The sequence below is a fragment of the Emydura macquarii genome, unplaced genomic scaffold (assembly GCF_026122565.2).
Source record: "Emydura macquarii macquarii isolate MOO-44397 ecotype Brisbane River unplaced genomic scaffold, CSIRO-AGI_Emac_v2 contig_3220, whole genome shotgun sequence".
In the NCBI taxonomy this organism is placed as follows: domain Eukaryota; kingdom Metazoa; phylum Chordata; order Testudines; family Chelidae; genus Emydura; species Emydura macquarii.
Window position 1 is genome coordinate 2,509,634 of NW_027133357.1, and position 14,902 is coordinate 2,524,535.

Here is a 14,902-nt window from a genome sequence, read left to right on the forward strand (position 1 = left end):
AAGACCTTATGGATACATAAGAACATAGGGTGGGAAAGGACTTCCTGGGTCACTGAGTCCAGAACCCTGCTATCACAGGCAACCTCATCATATCATCCCATTTATAAACTTATCAAGCGTCAGCTGAAAACCACTTAGCTTGTTTGCCCTCACTACACCTATTGGGAGGCTGTTCCTGAACCTTCCTTCTCTGATGGTTAGAAACTTTCTAATTTCCAGACTAAATTTGCTCATGGCCAGTTTATCCCTATCTGTTCTTGCGCCAACATAGACTCATTGACAGCCAGAAGCGACCATCATGATCATCTAGTCTGACCTCCTGCACACTGCAGGCCACAGAACCTCACCCGCCCACTCCTGCCATAGGCCCATAACCTCTGGCTGAGTAGCTGAAGTCCCCAAATCTCAGTCTAAAGACTTCAAATTACAGTGAATCGACCATTTACACTAGTTCAAACCAGCATGTGACCCACACCCTATGCTGCAGAGGAAGGCAAAACACCTCCAGGGTCTCTGCTAATCTGATCTGGGGAAAATTCCTTCCCGACCCCAAATACGGCAATCAGTTGACCCTGAGCATGTGGGTGAGATCCACCAGCCAGACAGCTAGGAAAGAATTATCTGCATTAACTCACAGCCTTCCCCCTCTCATGTCCCATCCCCGGCTGTTGGAGATATTTGCTATTCCCAGTCGTGGATGGGCCATATGCGATTGTAGGCAGTCTCATAATCCCCTCCATAAACTTATCAAGCACAGTCTTGAAACATTGTCCTTTAGCCTACCCAGTTCTTCTCCCTCCCGGGTGTTTCATTTCCAAGTTTATATTATATTCACTTGACAAAACCAATCCATTCCTGTCATGTAGGTAGCCCAGTGTGTCCTGGCACTTCATCTCAGCCGAGCACTGGGTTGCAAAGGGAATCCCTATTACGTACCAGCTCTGAGCAGTGTGAGCTCTTTGCAGACCCTACCCCTGAGCTCTCACGCTGACACCGACCTCTTCCTCAACAGAAGACTTTTCCTTTCTCATTCTCTCCCCAGCGGTTCCCTTTGCGGCTGGCACAGCCTGAGCAAGCGATGCTGGGCCCAGGGCTCTCCTCCCTTTTGAAGGAGGGAGAATGTTGTCAATTAGCTGCTGTGGGGGGGACATTCTTTGCTGGAAACTATTTGGTCTCCCCCGGGGTCTCTTTGTAGTGGGACCTGCGGCTGCTCTCTGGGAGAGAGGGCAAGCTCCAGGAGTAGCTCCCAACCTTACAGGTGTGTCTGACTCACTCCCCTCCCTCCCTCCTTGGGGGGTAGGTGGGGCTACTTCTCCCTTCAAAATCCCTCTGCTTTTCAAGGAGGGTTTAGGCAGCTACAGGAAGGATTTCAAGCAAGGAGAAAGATGGAGGGGGGGGGGGAGAACTGGGGGAGATTTGGAAACATGCCTCAGGAAGCCTGCTTTTCTGGGCCAGGAACCCAAAGGGAGTTTGTTCTGTAAGGGCTTGGCCTGCACTTAGAAAATGACTGACAGACCTAGATCCCCCTGCTCCGCTCAGCGAGTTTGGCCCCCGGGACAAGCAGGGCCTTCTCCTGGACCACGCATTGGTGCCTTGCTGGACTACGGCATCTAGCATCCTGGCCGGGTGTTTAACAATTGGCACTGCTCCCTGCAATGCCAGCTCAGGTGGACCTGTAGAGGGGAGCCCACCACTAATGCCTGATGTTAAGCACGGTGTCCTGAAGCCATGTGCGAAGGACATGCAGATCACACACATGCAGGCACTGCCTGAGGGAGACAGGTGCAGAGCCCTGCTTCTTCTCCTCGACTACTTGCATTCTTGCACGCGCTCTACTGCGTTGGTGGTAGTAGGTCCTTCCTCCCTTCTGTGTCCAGCCACCAGAGAGACAATGCACGGACCTGCTCCCAAATCCTGACCCGTCTCCTCCTGTCCAAACCAAAATCTCAGCTTGCTTCTCTGATGTCTCCTCGTGAGCGTCCAGCCATCAGCCTAAACTTGTCCTGGCCAAACCAGAGCTCTCCATCTTCCCGGTCAAGCCCTCCCCTTTCCCTCCTTCCTCAGTCACCATGGACACCGCCACCGTCCTGTCGGCCCATAATCTGGGCCTGGTCTTTGACTTGGTCCCCTCTCTAAATCCTCGCATCCAGCCCATGTCAAAATCCTGCCGCTTCCTGCCGCACGACAACGCTGAGAGTGGCCTTTCCTCTCCGCCCAGCCGGCTCTCATCGCCTCACATCTGAATGACCGCGCCCACCCCTTCTCCAGCCTGGACCAATCTCGCCTCACGGCGCTTCCGTCCATTTGAAACGCTGTGGCAAAGATCACTCTCCTGGTTCGGCGCTTTGGCCACATCACGCTCTTTGCGTGTCCCTCCGCCACCCTCCCCTTCTCTGTCCCATCAAACATCAGCTATTCCTCTTCACTTCTAAGGCCCATGATGGCCTGTCGTCCCACCCCCCTGTTGTCACATAGCCACTGTAGAGATGCCCACTCCTGCCGCCACTCTGCCAATGGTGCCAGCCTCCAGTGCCCATTGGGCAAACTGCCCAATAAGCACCTTTGTGCTGTCTCCCCTGCCACCCCATAAACCTCTGCCAGGCACATCCTGGCATTCTGCCTCTTAACATCCTCCTCTGATGTGGCGACTACAAAGAACTCGACGATGGGGCGGCAGCTGGCACGTTGAGGGAGCCGCTCATCATATTGGCCTCACTGTACCCGCCCCGGTCTGTGTGTTTTAATCCCTTGCTGGCTGTCGTCTTGTACGTTCACTGTTAGGTCTCAAAGGCAGGACCCACCTCTTTGCTATGGGCACGTACAGCGCCTAGCGCGACGGGGCCCTGCTCCCCGACTCTGCTGCTACAATACTCATAACAATGACGCTGGGCCTGAGGAGTGTTTTCCACATGATGACACAGGTGTGGGGCCCAACCCAGCGCCCCATTGGCCCTGGGTGCCAAGAAAGATAAAGGAGGAACTCGCCAGCCCATCGCCCGGCTGGGGGAATGGTTTTGCTCCAGTCTCTGCTGTCGAGCATCTCCTGCTCCCTGACTCAGGCAGGTGCAGCAGGGGAGCTGCAAGCCTGGGCCGCCCTCTGGCACGGTGGCCTCTGCCAGAATCAAAGAGCTTTCCAAAGCAAACTCTAAATTCCTTTAATCGCCAGGTAGAGCTCCTCTTATGCAGATCTAAGGGCCATGAGCTCAGGATTTTCACCATCCCGGGCAGATTTATGAGATTCTTCTGCAAGGAGGAAAGGGAGGGAGAGGGAAGCCACCAAGCACTGCTTCCCCTGGGAATTCAGACTTCAATTCGAGCATTTTCTTTGAAGAATTAGTGATACTCAGTGTTTCATGGAAACTAATTTCCCCACTGATCTCTTGATTGTACAACTCCTTGGGAAATTCAGCAACTTCCCATCATCCCTAATTCTCCCTCCTCTTGCCTGACCCATTCAGGGATATCAAGACAAGAGCTGAGCAACATTTTTTTGATTACACTTTTTTTCACTGAACGTGAGCATCCGGGTCATCTGAAACATTTTGCATATTCATGTAGAATTTTCACCAAATTATTTCAGTTGAAAACAACATTCTGAAAAAGTCAAAACATTTCAGTATTTTGATTCAAAATGACTTTGTTTCAAATTTTACGTTCATTTTATTTATTTATTTTTTAAAAGGGGGGAAAAAACTCAGAAACAAAATGCTTACTTTTGGACTGAACTAAATTCTTCATCGGACCTGAAACAATTTTTTTCCAAACGTTTTCGTTTCACCAAAAAATTCAATTTTTTTCTGTTTTGGGTTAACCCAAAACAATTTTTTTTCCCAATTTTTCAGTTCAGCCACCGAATTACCAAATCAGTTTTTCTCATCCACCACCTGCAGCATCACAGCTCACGACTGTGATGAGGGGAGGGGAAGCTCCCCCAACTCTTTGGCGGCCAATCAGAGTCTTGAGAGATGCCCTAGACAAAGCCCTTAGCTAAATGCCAAGCTGCCGGGGACTAAGGTCTCTTGGCTGCTGTATAGCTGATGAGGAATCACATGATTCCTAGTGGATAAATAAGGCTATTTAGAAGCACATGCCCAGCAGCTGTGGTTTTGGGGTTATTTTCAGCTTGATTTTCGGTTCCTCTGACAATCCCACTCCCTAGCAATGGCAGATCATTAAGAACTAAAACAAATCTATTGGTTTTGGGGCGGAAAAGGCAGAATGAGAAATCACTGTGTATTTCTGCTTGGTTTTGGTCTAGGCTCCTCAGGGAGTCAAAACAGCTGACGTTCATTATCAGTTTATTACCAGTCATTGCCTTTGAAGGCTGGCAGCTCCCCCACGGCAGCCTGCTGCACTGTGGGTCTGGGAATGGCAGGCCCCGCTCGGTTTGACTCAAGCTGCTTTGAAACACTGGGGTGCAGATTTCCACAGATCCCCTTGTCATTTTCTGACGCTGCCGAGGTCCTTGGGCACCGCAGATGGGCAAAGAGGATCTTCCCAGTAAGAGGAGCTCTGCAGAGCTGCACAAGGCAAGAGGGCCAAGATTCTCAAAGCTACTTAGGCACCTAACTCCCATAGAAATTTAGGTGCCTAAATACCTTTGAACATCCAGGCTGAGGCTTCTTCTTGGCTGGCCTGCAAAGCCACTGATTGTGAGGCCCAGGGCCCCAGCTCGAGTCTGGATTGAGGTAAAATGCAGGACTCAGACCCAAGGCCCACATTGTTTTTCCGTGTGTCCAGACAACCTGCCCTTCCCTGTGAATCTTTAGCACAAGCCACAGAGGCTTCTTCTCTCCTAGGGTCACGCAGCAGTGATGAAAGTTGTCACTCATGGGTGTCCAGGAGGGCACCACAGGGGATGCTGGAGGGTGTCCAACCTATAGCCAGAGTGGGGGAGACTGTCGGGTGGGCACAGCAACTCTGATGCCTGGCCTGCAGAAGGCAGGCAGTGGCTGCAGCATATCTGAATGCTGGTTACAGCAGAGCAGATTACAGACAAACCTGCTGGTGATTGTTCACCCAAACACACCAGGGAACGTCAGCGCGAGTATGCTCTTTCCCTGGCCCTCTGCCCTAACATCGGAGCTCCAGAGCCACACAGAAGCTCGAACGCATCCATGTCTAACGTTGATTCCTGCTTTAATGCTCGTAAATTGCTCTGTGACTGTGAGTAACGCACATCGTCCAATCAGGGAACAGAATCAACATGGCATGACCTCTGAAACTAACCAACACCGCATATGTTAGGAAGAGGCAGGGTGATCTGCAGGCCAGCTGGATACATTTATGAATCTATTTCCAATAAAGAATGCATGTAAGAATGTCGCAATCTGTCCGTTAACACAAGAAGAGGCGATGTCCATGTAATAACTTACTAGCGGTAAATGATTTGCTCAGCGCTAGTCATTGAGCCTAGAACATAAGACTGGGCAGAAGATGGCAAACAACTAAACCAGAGATCATCATACCTTGCACTCCCATTTGACTCACTTATCTGGTCCCCATTTCCGTACTCTCTAAGCACCTCTAATCTGTACTGTATTTATCCTCACACGCCTTTTGGAGGTAAGACAGTGCTTTGAGTCCCATTGTACAGATGGAGAACTGAGGCCCAGATCCTCAAAGGATCTTTGAGGAGCTGAGCCAGAGAGACTAAAGACTTGTCTAAGGTCACACTGGACATTTGTGGCACAGCAGCAGAGTGGAGACTAACATCCAGTCCCCCCAGGGTCAGGAGTAGTGCTCAAATCACTGGTCCATCTTTCCTTTCTGCTGTAGCACCCTGCATGCAAGGACTGCAAAGCACTTAGGCAACATGAATAACCCCTCTAGCGGGCAGGCCAGTGTTTTGCAGATGAGTAGACTGAGAACCAGCAAGATGAAAAGCCTAGCTCTTTCTCTCATTGATGTCAGTGGGTGTGGAAGCAGGTCCCATGTGGGGTTCCCAGAATCAAACACCAGTGGTGGCTGAATCAGGAACAGAACCCAGCCATCCTGACTCCCAGGCCTCTGTTAAAGAGGCCTCCCCTTTATATGAAGCAGACTGGGAATGTGTCCTCCCTAGCAGCAGACAATGGGACCTCCCTGGGACTGAGCCAAGCAAGCCACATCAGACTTTTATTCTTAAAACTGACTTTGACAAATACTGTCTGCAAGTCAGTGAGTTTCTCTGGATAATCCGGATCATCGCTGCAGCGTTTCTACCCCCTCAAAGGTGGGGGACTCTTTATTACCCCCCCTTTCACAGATGGGGAGCTGAAAGCACAGAGCCACTGTGGGACTCCGTTAAGGTGACACAGCAAAGCAGTGGCAGAGTCTTCATTAGACCCCAGCTCCCTGTCTAGTGCCCTACCCGCTAGACCACACTGCTTCTCTTGTAAACTGCCTGTTACACCAGGGATCTAGGTTTGGCGCAAGGCCCTGAGCTGAAGTTTCGTGACTGCCACTAAGGTCCCTGCATTTGTGCGCACGCTTGGGTGTGATGCACGGAAAATGCTTTTCTTCTATGTCAGATTACACACTGTTCTTGTCCCCAGGCTCTATCCTGGGACTGCATGTGAGTAATTCCCACAGAGTCCAGGGGACTTATTCATATCCTGCAGTAGAGGAATCCAGGCCCCAGCACTTGAAAATATTTTTTTAAATTCCTTTTATGACAGCCACACCTCAGGCGGCAGCCAGGATCCCAGCTCAGGTCTCATTTCCACAGCAAAGATCGCAGCATGGGAGAGCCGTGGATTTCCGGCAGCGGGACCTCAGAAATGGCATTCCCCAACCCACGGGGGCACAGGAGAAAGGCTGGTGTGTGGCGCATGCCGTCCAGATTCTTCTGCAGCCTGACCCACTCTGATTCGGATCTGCAGTTCTCCAGTGGCGCTAATGTACCTCTGAGTCAACTGGCTGCACTGCGCACTGACCTGAGAGGCAACGCGGATCCTCACGGGGGAATCCTGTCTTGTCGGGACTCGCAGCAGCATTTGGGTATTTGTTTCTGGCGCTGACCTACCCTGGTTACTGTAGCATCCGCGGGCCTCACCGTCTTGACCACATTTACCCTCACATGGCCCTGGATGGCATGGCGCTGCTGTTATCCCCATTGTACGGATGGGGAGCTGAGGCCCAGCCAGGCGAAGCGACTAACCAAGGAGTCTGTTACACAGGTGGAAATTGAACCCCGGTTTCCGAAAGCCTCAGCAAGTGTCTTAAACCCTGGGCCATCCTTGTAGTCAGCATGCCTGGACCCCACGTTATCCCTTGCCCCATAGCGTGTTAACAGCCTGTCTTCACTGCCACGGGTGGTGACTGTAGCATGTTTAGCTGTAATCCTGCCAGCGCGGGGACCAAGAGCAGGGAAGCTGCAGCAGCATGGGCTGTGCAGGCCCACCGGGAACCCTGGGTATGTCCTTGGGTAGCTAGCTTGCACTGCAGCTCGTGCTACTGTGGCTTGAACACTAGCTCTCATCTCTCTACGTGCGCTGCAGTCACGTCCTCGACTGCAGTGGAGACGGACACGCGGTGATGACAGAGATCAAGTCGGGCAGTTCCCGAGCTCCTTCAGCACATTAGCATGAGCTGGCTGCACACTGGGCCCGTCCCGATTGTGATGTGGGAAGACCTTTGGTTATCAACTCCTTACCAGATGTCAGAGCACCAGCAATGTGCTTGGGCTGAAACTGCCCTGGGGCAGAGGGCAGAACAAGGCCTAAGTACCCCCGTAAATCCACAGGCCTATTTACAACTTCTGGGCTTAAGTGGGGGATTTATGTGATGCCTAGATTGGAAGCTCTTCAGGGCAAAGATCATCTTTCTGTTGTATTTTTGTACCGCACCTAGCACAGAGAGGTCCCGGTCCATGGCTCAGACTCTTAGGTGCTACAGCAATGCAAAAAATAAATAGTAACAGGCCTTGTACTGACCCTCTGTATGGGGCTGGCTCACCCATGGTGCTGCAGGTAGCACGGCATGAGACAGTCCCTGCCCTGCAGAGTCTTCACAAGTTGCACCCAACAGCTTTACCCACCTTCGTTTGTAGGCGGTGACTCTTCCCAGGGAAAGATGTTTGCATTAGCCACTCCTGGGTCCGGAGCCCCCTTCTCTTTCCTCTGCCGTGGGGGCCTCTCTCCCCTCTCCCCCCCCCACCAGCATTTGGTGCTGCATTTCGCCTTCATGGATGGACAAGCAGCCTCCCCTCAGGCCAGTGCTAATGCAGCAAGGAAGGCACGCCTCCAGGTCAGCCAGATTAGTCTAGGGGCCTCAGTCCATCTCTAGCAGCTAGCCTGGCCCCCGTGGCTCAGAGCTGGAGTGTTTTGCTGTGTTACAAGAAGGTAAGGGGTGGGCCTGAGTCCTGGTAGTTTCCCCTCTAAATACCATGGGAACTCCCTGCTGCATACAAAGCCCCACTGCTGGGAGGACAAGTGAGGAAACGCTTCCCAGCCGTTAGGGGAGCCCTTCTGGGGTATACTGGAAACTGGTTAAAAATGACAAGCCATCCCTTGAGGTGTGAGGGATTCCTGATCCTGCTCACAGGGTAGGGGGCTGTGAGGGAAGCGGTGGGCTCTGGGTCAGTCCACAGACAGCCATTGGAAAGAGCCATTTTAAAGCAAGGTGGGGGGAACTGGGCCTCACCGCCATAGGGAGCAGCCTGTTTTTCTCGCTCTCTGTTTTTGGGTTCTCTTGTGCTATCAGTCTGGATTCTGAGAAATAAAGGAGGGTTACGTTGCAGCCTTCCAGCAAGAGTGTTCAGTGTTTATTTCTGTGGGCATGGCGTGAATGTAACAGCTTCTCCTCCCAGGCAGGCCGTGGCTGGGGTTCTGTTAACCCTTTGTGTTCTCCCCGCAAGGTCGCCCCAGGCAGCATCCTTCACCGCATTTCCTTTGCCAAGCCACTGAGAAAGCAGCAGAGGCAAGTTATTCACGGAGGCTGGAAATCCCTTTTACCTCTGTCTTCCAGCCCGCCCTGCGAAAGGGAGCGCAGTCCGTGGAAACCTGGGTGCAGCTGGTGCGCTATACATGATGCACATCGGGCCAGGTGTGGCTGTCATCCTCCCACTTCCTACCCTGAGAACTTTGTGTTTCAGGGTGTTGGGATATCCAAGAGCCCCTCCTAATGACAGGAGCCTGTTGTGACAGCTGATTGCCGGCTCCAGCCTGGATTTCAAGTCCTGCCCTCTCACAGTTCATGGGCTGCTCAGATTGGAGAAGGTGGGTCTGATGGTGGGAAGGCCACCATCCCGCCTGACACACTGGGCATTGAACAGAAAGCCAGAGTGGCTGCAGCTTGAGCTAAAGGGGCAGAATTTCCAGGGGGAGGGAGCTGTAACAGACTCAAATCCTCTGTGGATTAGCACCAAGGGTGACCTGTAGCACCCCCCAACCCCCACCAGTGGGTACAATCACACACACAGAGTGAAACTCTAAGGGCCTATTACGAGGCCCAACTTAGCTCCTCCTGGAGCCTTAGCCACAGGGGTGAATTCACCCCACAGTGCAGGAGGGGACTGGGGCCAGGAGCTGACGGTCAGATTCGGCTCTGCAGTCCCATTCCAACTCTCTCCATCCCCTAAAGGTTCAGGGATGCCTGGATCAGGCCCAGCAAACACATGAATCGGGAGAGGGGCTTGTTCTCCCCTCAGAATCCTGCTTCCCCTGCTCTGGTTCCCAGGGCACCTGCTGGAGTCAGTGCTGCGCGGCTGCCTGGCAGGATAGGCCCGGCTGAGAGGGGCCTGGCCTCCTCCATGGGGGTAATGCCCAGAGCAAAGGGAGCAGGCCCTGAAGGAGGCATTTCATCTCAGGGGGACGGTGAACATAGAGAAACAAGCCACGTCCCCTCCTCAGCCCCTACCGAGGGCGGGTACAGGAAGACCAGGCTTCCTTGCGGGAATGCACCCCACGGGCCAGCCCTAAGCATTGGGCTGGGTGCTGTAGTTCAGCATGCCCCCTTACCTAGCCACTCAATACCACGAGGGCAAAGGGAGCGCTAGCCCCTTCTCTGCCCTGCTCTTCGCCTTCCCTCTGCCCAGCTCAGACAGAGCATTGCCGCTGGCCCTTGGGCAGCCGTGAATGGCACGGAGGCTTAGGCCCAACCCACGTGGCATTAAGACTTGCCCATCCCTGCTCCCAGCCCCGCTCCTGGCCAGTGCCAGGCAGTGCAGATGACTGATGAAAAAGGGGGGAGGGAAATGCAAACCTCAGGCAAGGTTGCTCTTCCTGGCAGGTTCTGCTTTGAGGGAATGTGACAAGTGTGTCCCAGCCCCAGCTCTCCCCTGCCCGGCTCCCCATGGCTTTGGAAGAGGCCTCTGCAGAGCAGTGTGGGGGAAAGCTTCAGGGAGCATTTCAGATAGTGGGGAGGGTGTGGTAAAGGTGGCAACAGGGCTTCACATTCCCAGCTGGGCTGCTAAATTCCAGCCACCGGCTCAGAATCTCGAAGGTAGCTGAGAACTCAGCTGGGCGCTCCCTGCCCCATTCCCCATGGAGACAGTGCAGGGAAAGAAAAGGGTCCTGGTGGGGGGGAGGGGAGGGCACGGAGGTGCCCAGGAAAGCCGATGGCTGGAGGGCCACCATGCTGCATCTAGGGAGCACTGCTTTGATGGTGGATGTGCGCTTGTGGGTGGTCAGCTGATGGCACCATTAGATCGGTGCCCGCTGCCTTCCCGTGTTTTGCAGGGACAGCCAGACAGCCCTGGGCTGAATGGCTGGCCCTAGGGGCTGGAGTCCCGAAAGGACTCTAGGGGAGATCGGGCAGGCTCTATCCTGCCAGTCACAGGCCAGCACCTCCTATTCCACCATGAGAGCTTTTCACTCTGCAGCTCCTGTCAGCTGGAGCAGCCTCCCTCTATCTCTATGCCTCAGCTATTGAGGCTAAAGCCTCAGCTGGGATTTCTCTCTCACTGCATGTCCAGCACGTCCCCCTCGCCCCGCTGCCACCCGCCAGGAATGGGACTTGGCGCTCCCCCTAGGAACCCTGCCGTGAGACGGAGCTGTTGGATTCAACATATTGCTAAGAGGGCACAGCGGGCTGTCAGCGCCGAGTCTCAGGCTACGTCTTCACTGACGGCAGCGAATTCACCGCCGTCAGCTCGACTTCTCTGGATCGACTGAGCGGTCAGGGAAGACCCGCTCAGTCGATCCAGAAATGGACGTATTAAGACCACCTCCTCAAGGGGCGTAGCGCTGCGTCGACGAACGCGCTTCCCATCGGCGCAGTGCAGTGAAGACGGCGCGCAGAAGAGAAGCAGAGAAATGGACGGGAGTTACGCAAGTGTTTTGCGTAGATTGCGTAACTCCAGTCGACTGCCGCCGAATCTTGGAGGTAAGTGAAGACAAGCCCTCAGGCTCTGCTTTGATGCACTCTGGGTGCGGTCGTGCAGGACTGTGTGCGCGGACTGAGAAGGAGTGAGCCACTGAAGAGAGCCCCGGATGGGGCAGGAATTCAGACTCATTCATTCCATTTCTCAGCCTGCTGTCCGAGACAGAGAGCCTAATCAGATGGGGTTATTATAAAAACCCTGAGCAGTGCCCTGGCCCCTTTCCTCGAAGGCAGCCAAATGCTCTGCAGAAGTGAGGGTAATTAGTCTCATTATGCAGGCAAGGAAATTGAGGCACAGGCTAAAACTCCCACATGTTGGGTGCCCCTAACACAAAGCACTTGAATCCACATCTATCCCCTCAAGCGAGTGGCCTGAGTTTTAGTCCTCACGGCTCTCTCCAAAGTCCGGCCACTGATTTCTGGCCTTCAGTCCACCCTGTGGTACCTAAACGTTCACAAGGGCTCAGCCCCCACAGTGCCAGGTTTTCAAGAGAGCTCAGTGTGCTGAGCATTTTTGGAAAAATCGGGCTCCTACGACGGGTGCTGAGCACTTGAAACTCTGGCCCTAAATGACTTGCCCATGGTTACACAATGAATCAGTGGCAGAGATGTGAGCAAAACCCAGGGCCCCAACTCCCCCTCTAACCAGTAGCCCACATCATCTCCCATATTTATGTTACATGGTTTCATTTGTTAATTCACCAGCTACACTCTACAATCTGAAGCCTTTTAATCATGCAGCCAGCTTGCTGACACTCTCCCCAGGCTCTAAGCCGTAGCGCAAAGGCGCAAAATGCTCCATCATGCGAGGGACGAGAGTCTGTGATTTTTAAGAACAGACAACACCCCGAGAAAGGCTTTTCCGAGAGGGCGATGGGCTCGGGAACTTACATTGTCAATGTGTTCCCTCCAGACTGCTGTCAATGGCGCCACCACATGAGCAAAGGGGGTTAGTGTATGTACCAGGGAAATCCTCCTAGGAAAGCACAGTGAAGTGGACATGCCGCCTAAGAGGCAATCACACCTTGGGATGAGCTTGATAGAAATTGATCGACACCGCAGGAAAACAGCGGGACTGACTGAACACATCCAGAAACAGCCTGATTCTCAGAGGTGCTGAGCCTCCTGCCATCGCTGTGCGGGACCCAGCGACTGTGAGAATCAGATCTAAAATGTCTTTACAAAACACCCCACCTGTGGCAATCCTCACCCCCCTGGAAACAGCTGCAGCACGGGCCTGCCCCCTTCTGCTAGCTACAGCCCTGGTTGGCAGGGTCCTTGCCCCGGGGATCCTGCACTTCAACTCCCATTAATGTAGCTAAGGAGTTTTGAATAGTCTGACAATCCTATCAGAATAATGTTAGCAAACTGAGTGACCCAGGTGGGGGCTAGTGCAGAGCATTTTTGGGCTACAGAATTCCAGCAGCACCCTCCCCGCTCCCACTGGGGAGGAAAGCCGTGTTCCTACAGAATGTGATCCTTACAGGAGTAGAGCAGGAGACTGCACCAGTCCTGAAATGAATTACAAGATGGAACGGGTCCCCTGCTGGGGCTTTATTTTGCCATAGCAAGAACATCGGCTTGGCTGAGCCCTGCCGCCTCCAGCACTTACAATCCACCTCCCAAGGGGGACGTACCGGCCCAAGCTGCAGTCACTCATCCAGTAATGCTGGTTGGCAGACAGAACCAGAGCTGGCGTCAAGCCGCTGTAGGGTGAGATGCTTCGACTGTAGGAGACACCACAGGCTGGCAGACAGGCCGTAGGATCCCCCGCCCCCAGGTACATGCACCTCGCATTAGGCGGCTCCCTTGTATTTCACGCTCAGATGAAAAGCATTCGTTCTGAATGTGATCCCGGCACAGTCCTTCCCACCTGACTGCCAGAGAGAGACAGACACTGCAACAGGTGGGCTAAATGCAAACTCTGCCTCTTGGGCAAAAATGGACTGTGGAGGAGAGATGTCACCCTTCTCTGGCCCCTTCCATCCAGGGCTCTCAAAGCACTTCACAACAGAGGGTCAGTCTCATTATCCCCTTCTCACAGAGGGGGAAACTGAGGCACAGAACAGGGCAGCGACCTGCTCAAGGAAATCAGTGGCAACGTCTGGAACACAAACCAGGGCTCCTGCTTCCTTCCCAAACCTGCTGTTCTAGACACTAGGTAAGACTGCTGCCTGCACTGACCAGGGTGCTCAACATAGCTTACTGCTGTTTGCCAGTTATACGATACGGTTCTTATGTTGAATAGATTTCTCTGGCCGCCCTTCGGATCCATCCCTAAATTCAAAAGCCAACCTCCTGCCCATCCTTGCTGCAGCCCGGCAGGGCTTGGTGTCTGCTAAACCTGTTGTGAATACAGCTACAAAGCATCTTCCCCTGGGAATGCCAAAGCCCACCTGTCTCAGGGAGAGAAGGACACCATCCTCAATGGAGGCATGGAGCTGGGCAAAACCAAAGCACCCAGCTTCCCTTCCAAGCCACCCGTTGTAGAGCACGGGGAAGTTCTCAAGAGGACTGGTTAGCCCCAGTCCTCTCCGCAACTGGGATGTAACCACAATGGTTACATCCTTGGTGCTAGAAGTCAACCCTGCAAAATCCTCTTTGAATTCAGCCTTGTGGGATTCCCTGTGGCAACAGGGCTGGGCTAATGCTTGGAAAATTAAGACCTTGCCAAACAAGCCACCTGGTGAAACTAATATTCGTTTGAAAGAGAATTGCGATGCTCCACTGGTGGCCAGCCCAAACTGAAACCCCGAAAGCCCCGGGTTATCACAGCCATTGAAGTGTTTGACAGAAGGATCCCAGGACAGTTTGCCACAAATCGCTCATTATAAATACTCCATTATGTTCTCCAACAAATCAGAAGCTGCCCAGCAAATCAGCTCCTGTGATCCGTTGCAATCAAGAAGCAAAGCATGCATAACATCACAGTATAAACAGCACATGCGGAGGGGCGCAGGGAGGAGAGGGGAGCTGGCTCTGCAGGTCCTGAAATAATAGCTGCCTTTATTGTTTGGTTTGGTTTCTAATTTGCAGTGGAAATTTTATACCAGCGAAGTGTGGCACGAAATTCAGAGCCCAGGCAAGCTGCAGCAGATTGGGGGGGGAGGGGGGGGGAAAAGGGGAGGTTATCCTTGTGCCCCCAGGAGGGCACACGCACCGCAAAGCGAATGACAGTTCGGTACTTACAGGTAAGCCGTTAAGGGGCTCAGGCTGACAGGGACTTGGGAGAGTCCCAGCTCTGAACAATCCACTGAGAGCATTATGCCATCTTCTTCACAGTGGCACTGAGGTGGGCATGAGGGCACAGCACCTGGTTCCACGGATGCTGCCTGGAAAGTGGCAGAGGAGGACAGAAAAGTGCACCAGAAGAGGAGCTGGTCCATCTCGGTCACAGCCGCAGTCCACATGAGCCGTGTGAGGGTGTCTTGTACTCGCTCAGGGGCTGTGCTCTGAGCCGGCTGCACGTACAGAGTAGAATGAGCTGACTTCTCAGACCCAGCAGACACTGGATCTGCTGCACTCCTGAGAGTAGTAAAGATGCAGCCAGTGAAGGGAAGGCATTGTTGAATGATCTTAGTTATTAGGTTTCACAGGC

At 53.3% G+C, this 14,902-nt stretch overlaps 1 protein-coding gene across 1 annotated transcript in view; it reads right to left on the reverse strand.

The window, feature by feature from the left end:
* Positions 1 to 14,902, reverse strand: part of LGR6 (leucine rich repeat containing G protein-coupled receptor 6) — a 195,539-nt gene that overhangs the window by 168,115 nt on the left and 12,522 nt on the right. The window contains exon 3 of the mRNA XM_067531620.1: positions 14,494 to 14,829. Coding sequence (XP_067387721.1) covers positions 14,494 to 14,714 — 221 coding nt within the window. The 5' untranslated portion in view covers positions 14,715 to 14,829. The remainder of the gene's footprint in view (positions 1 to 14,493; positions 14,830 to 14,902) is intronic.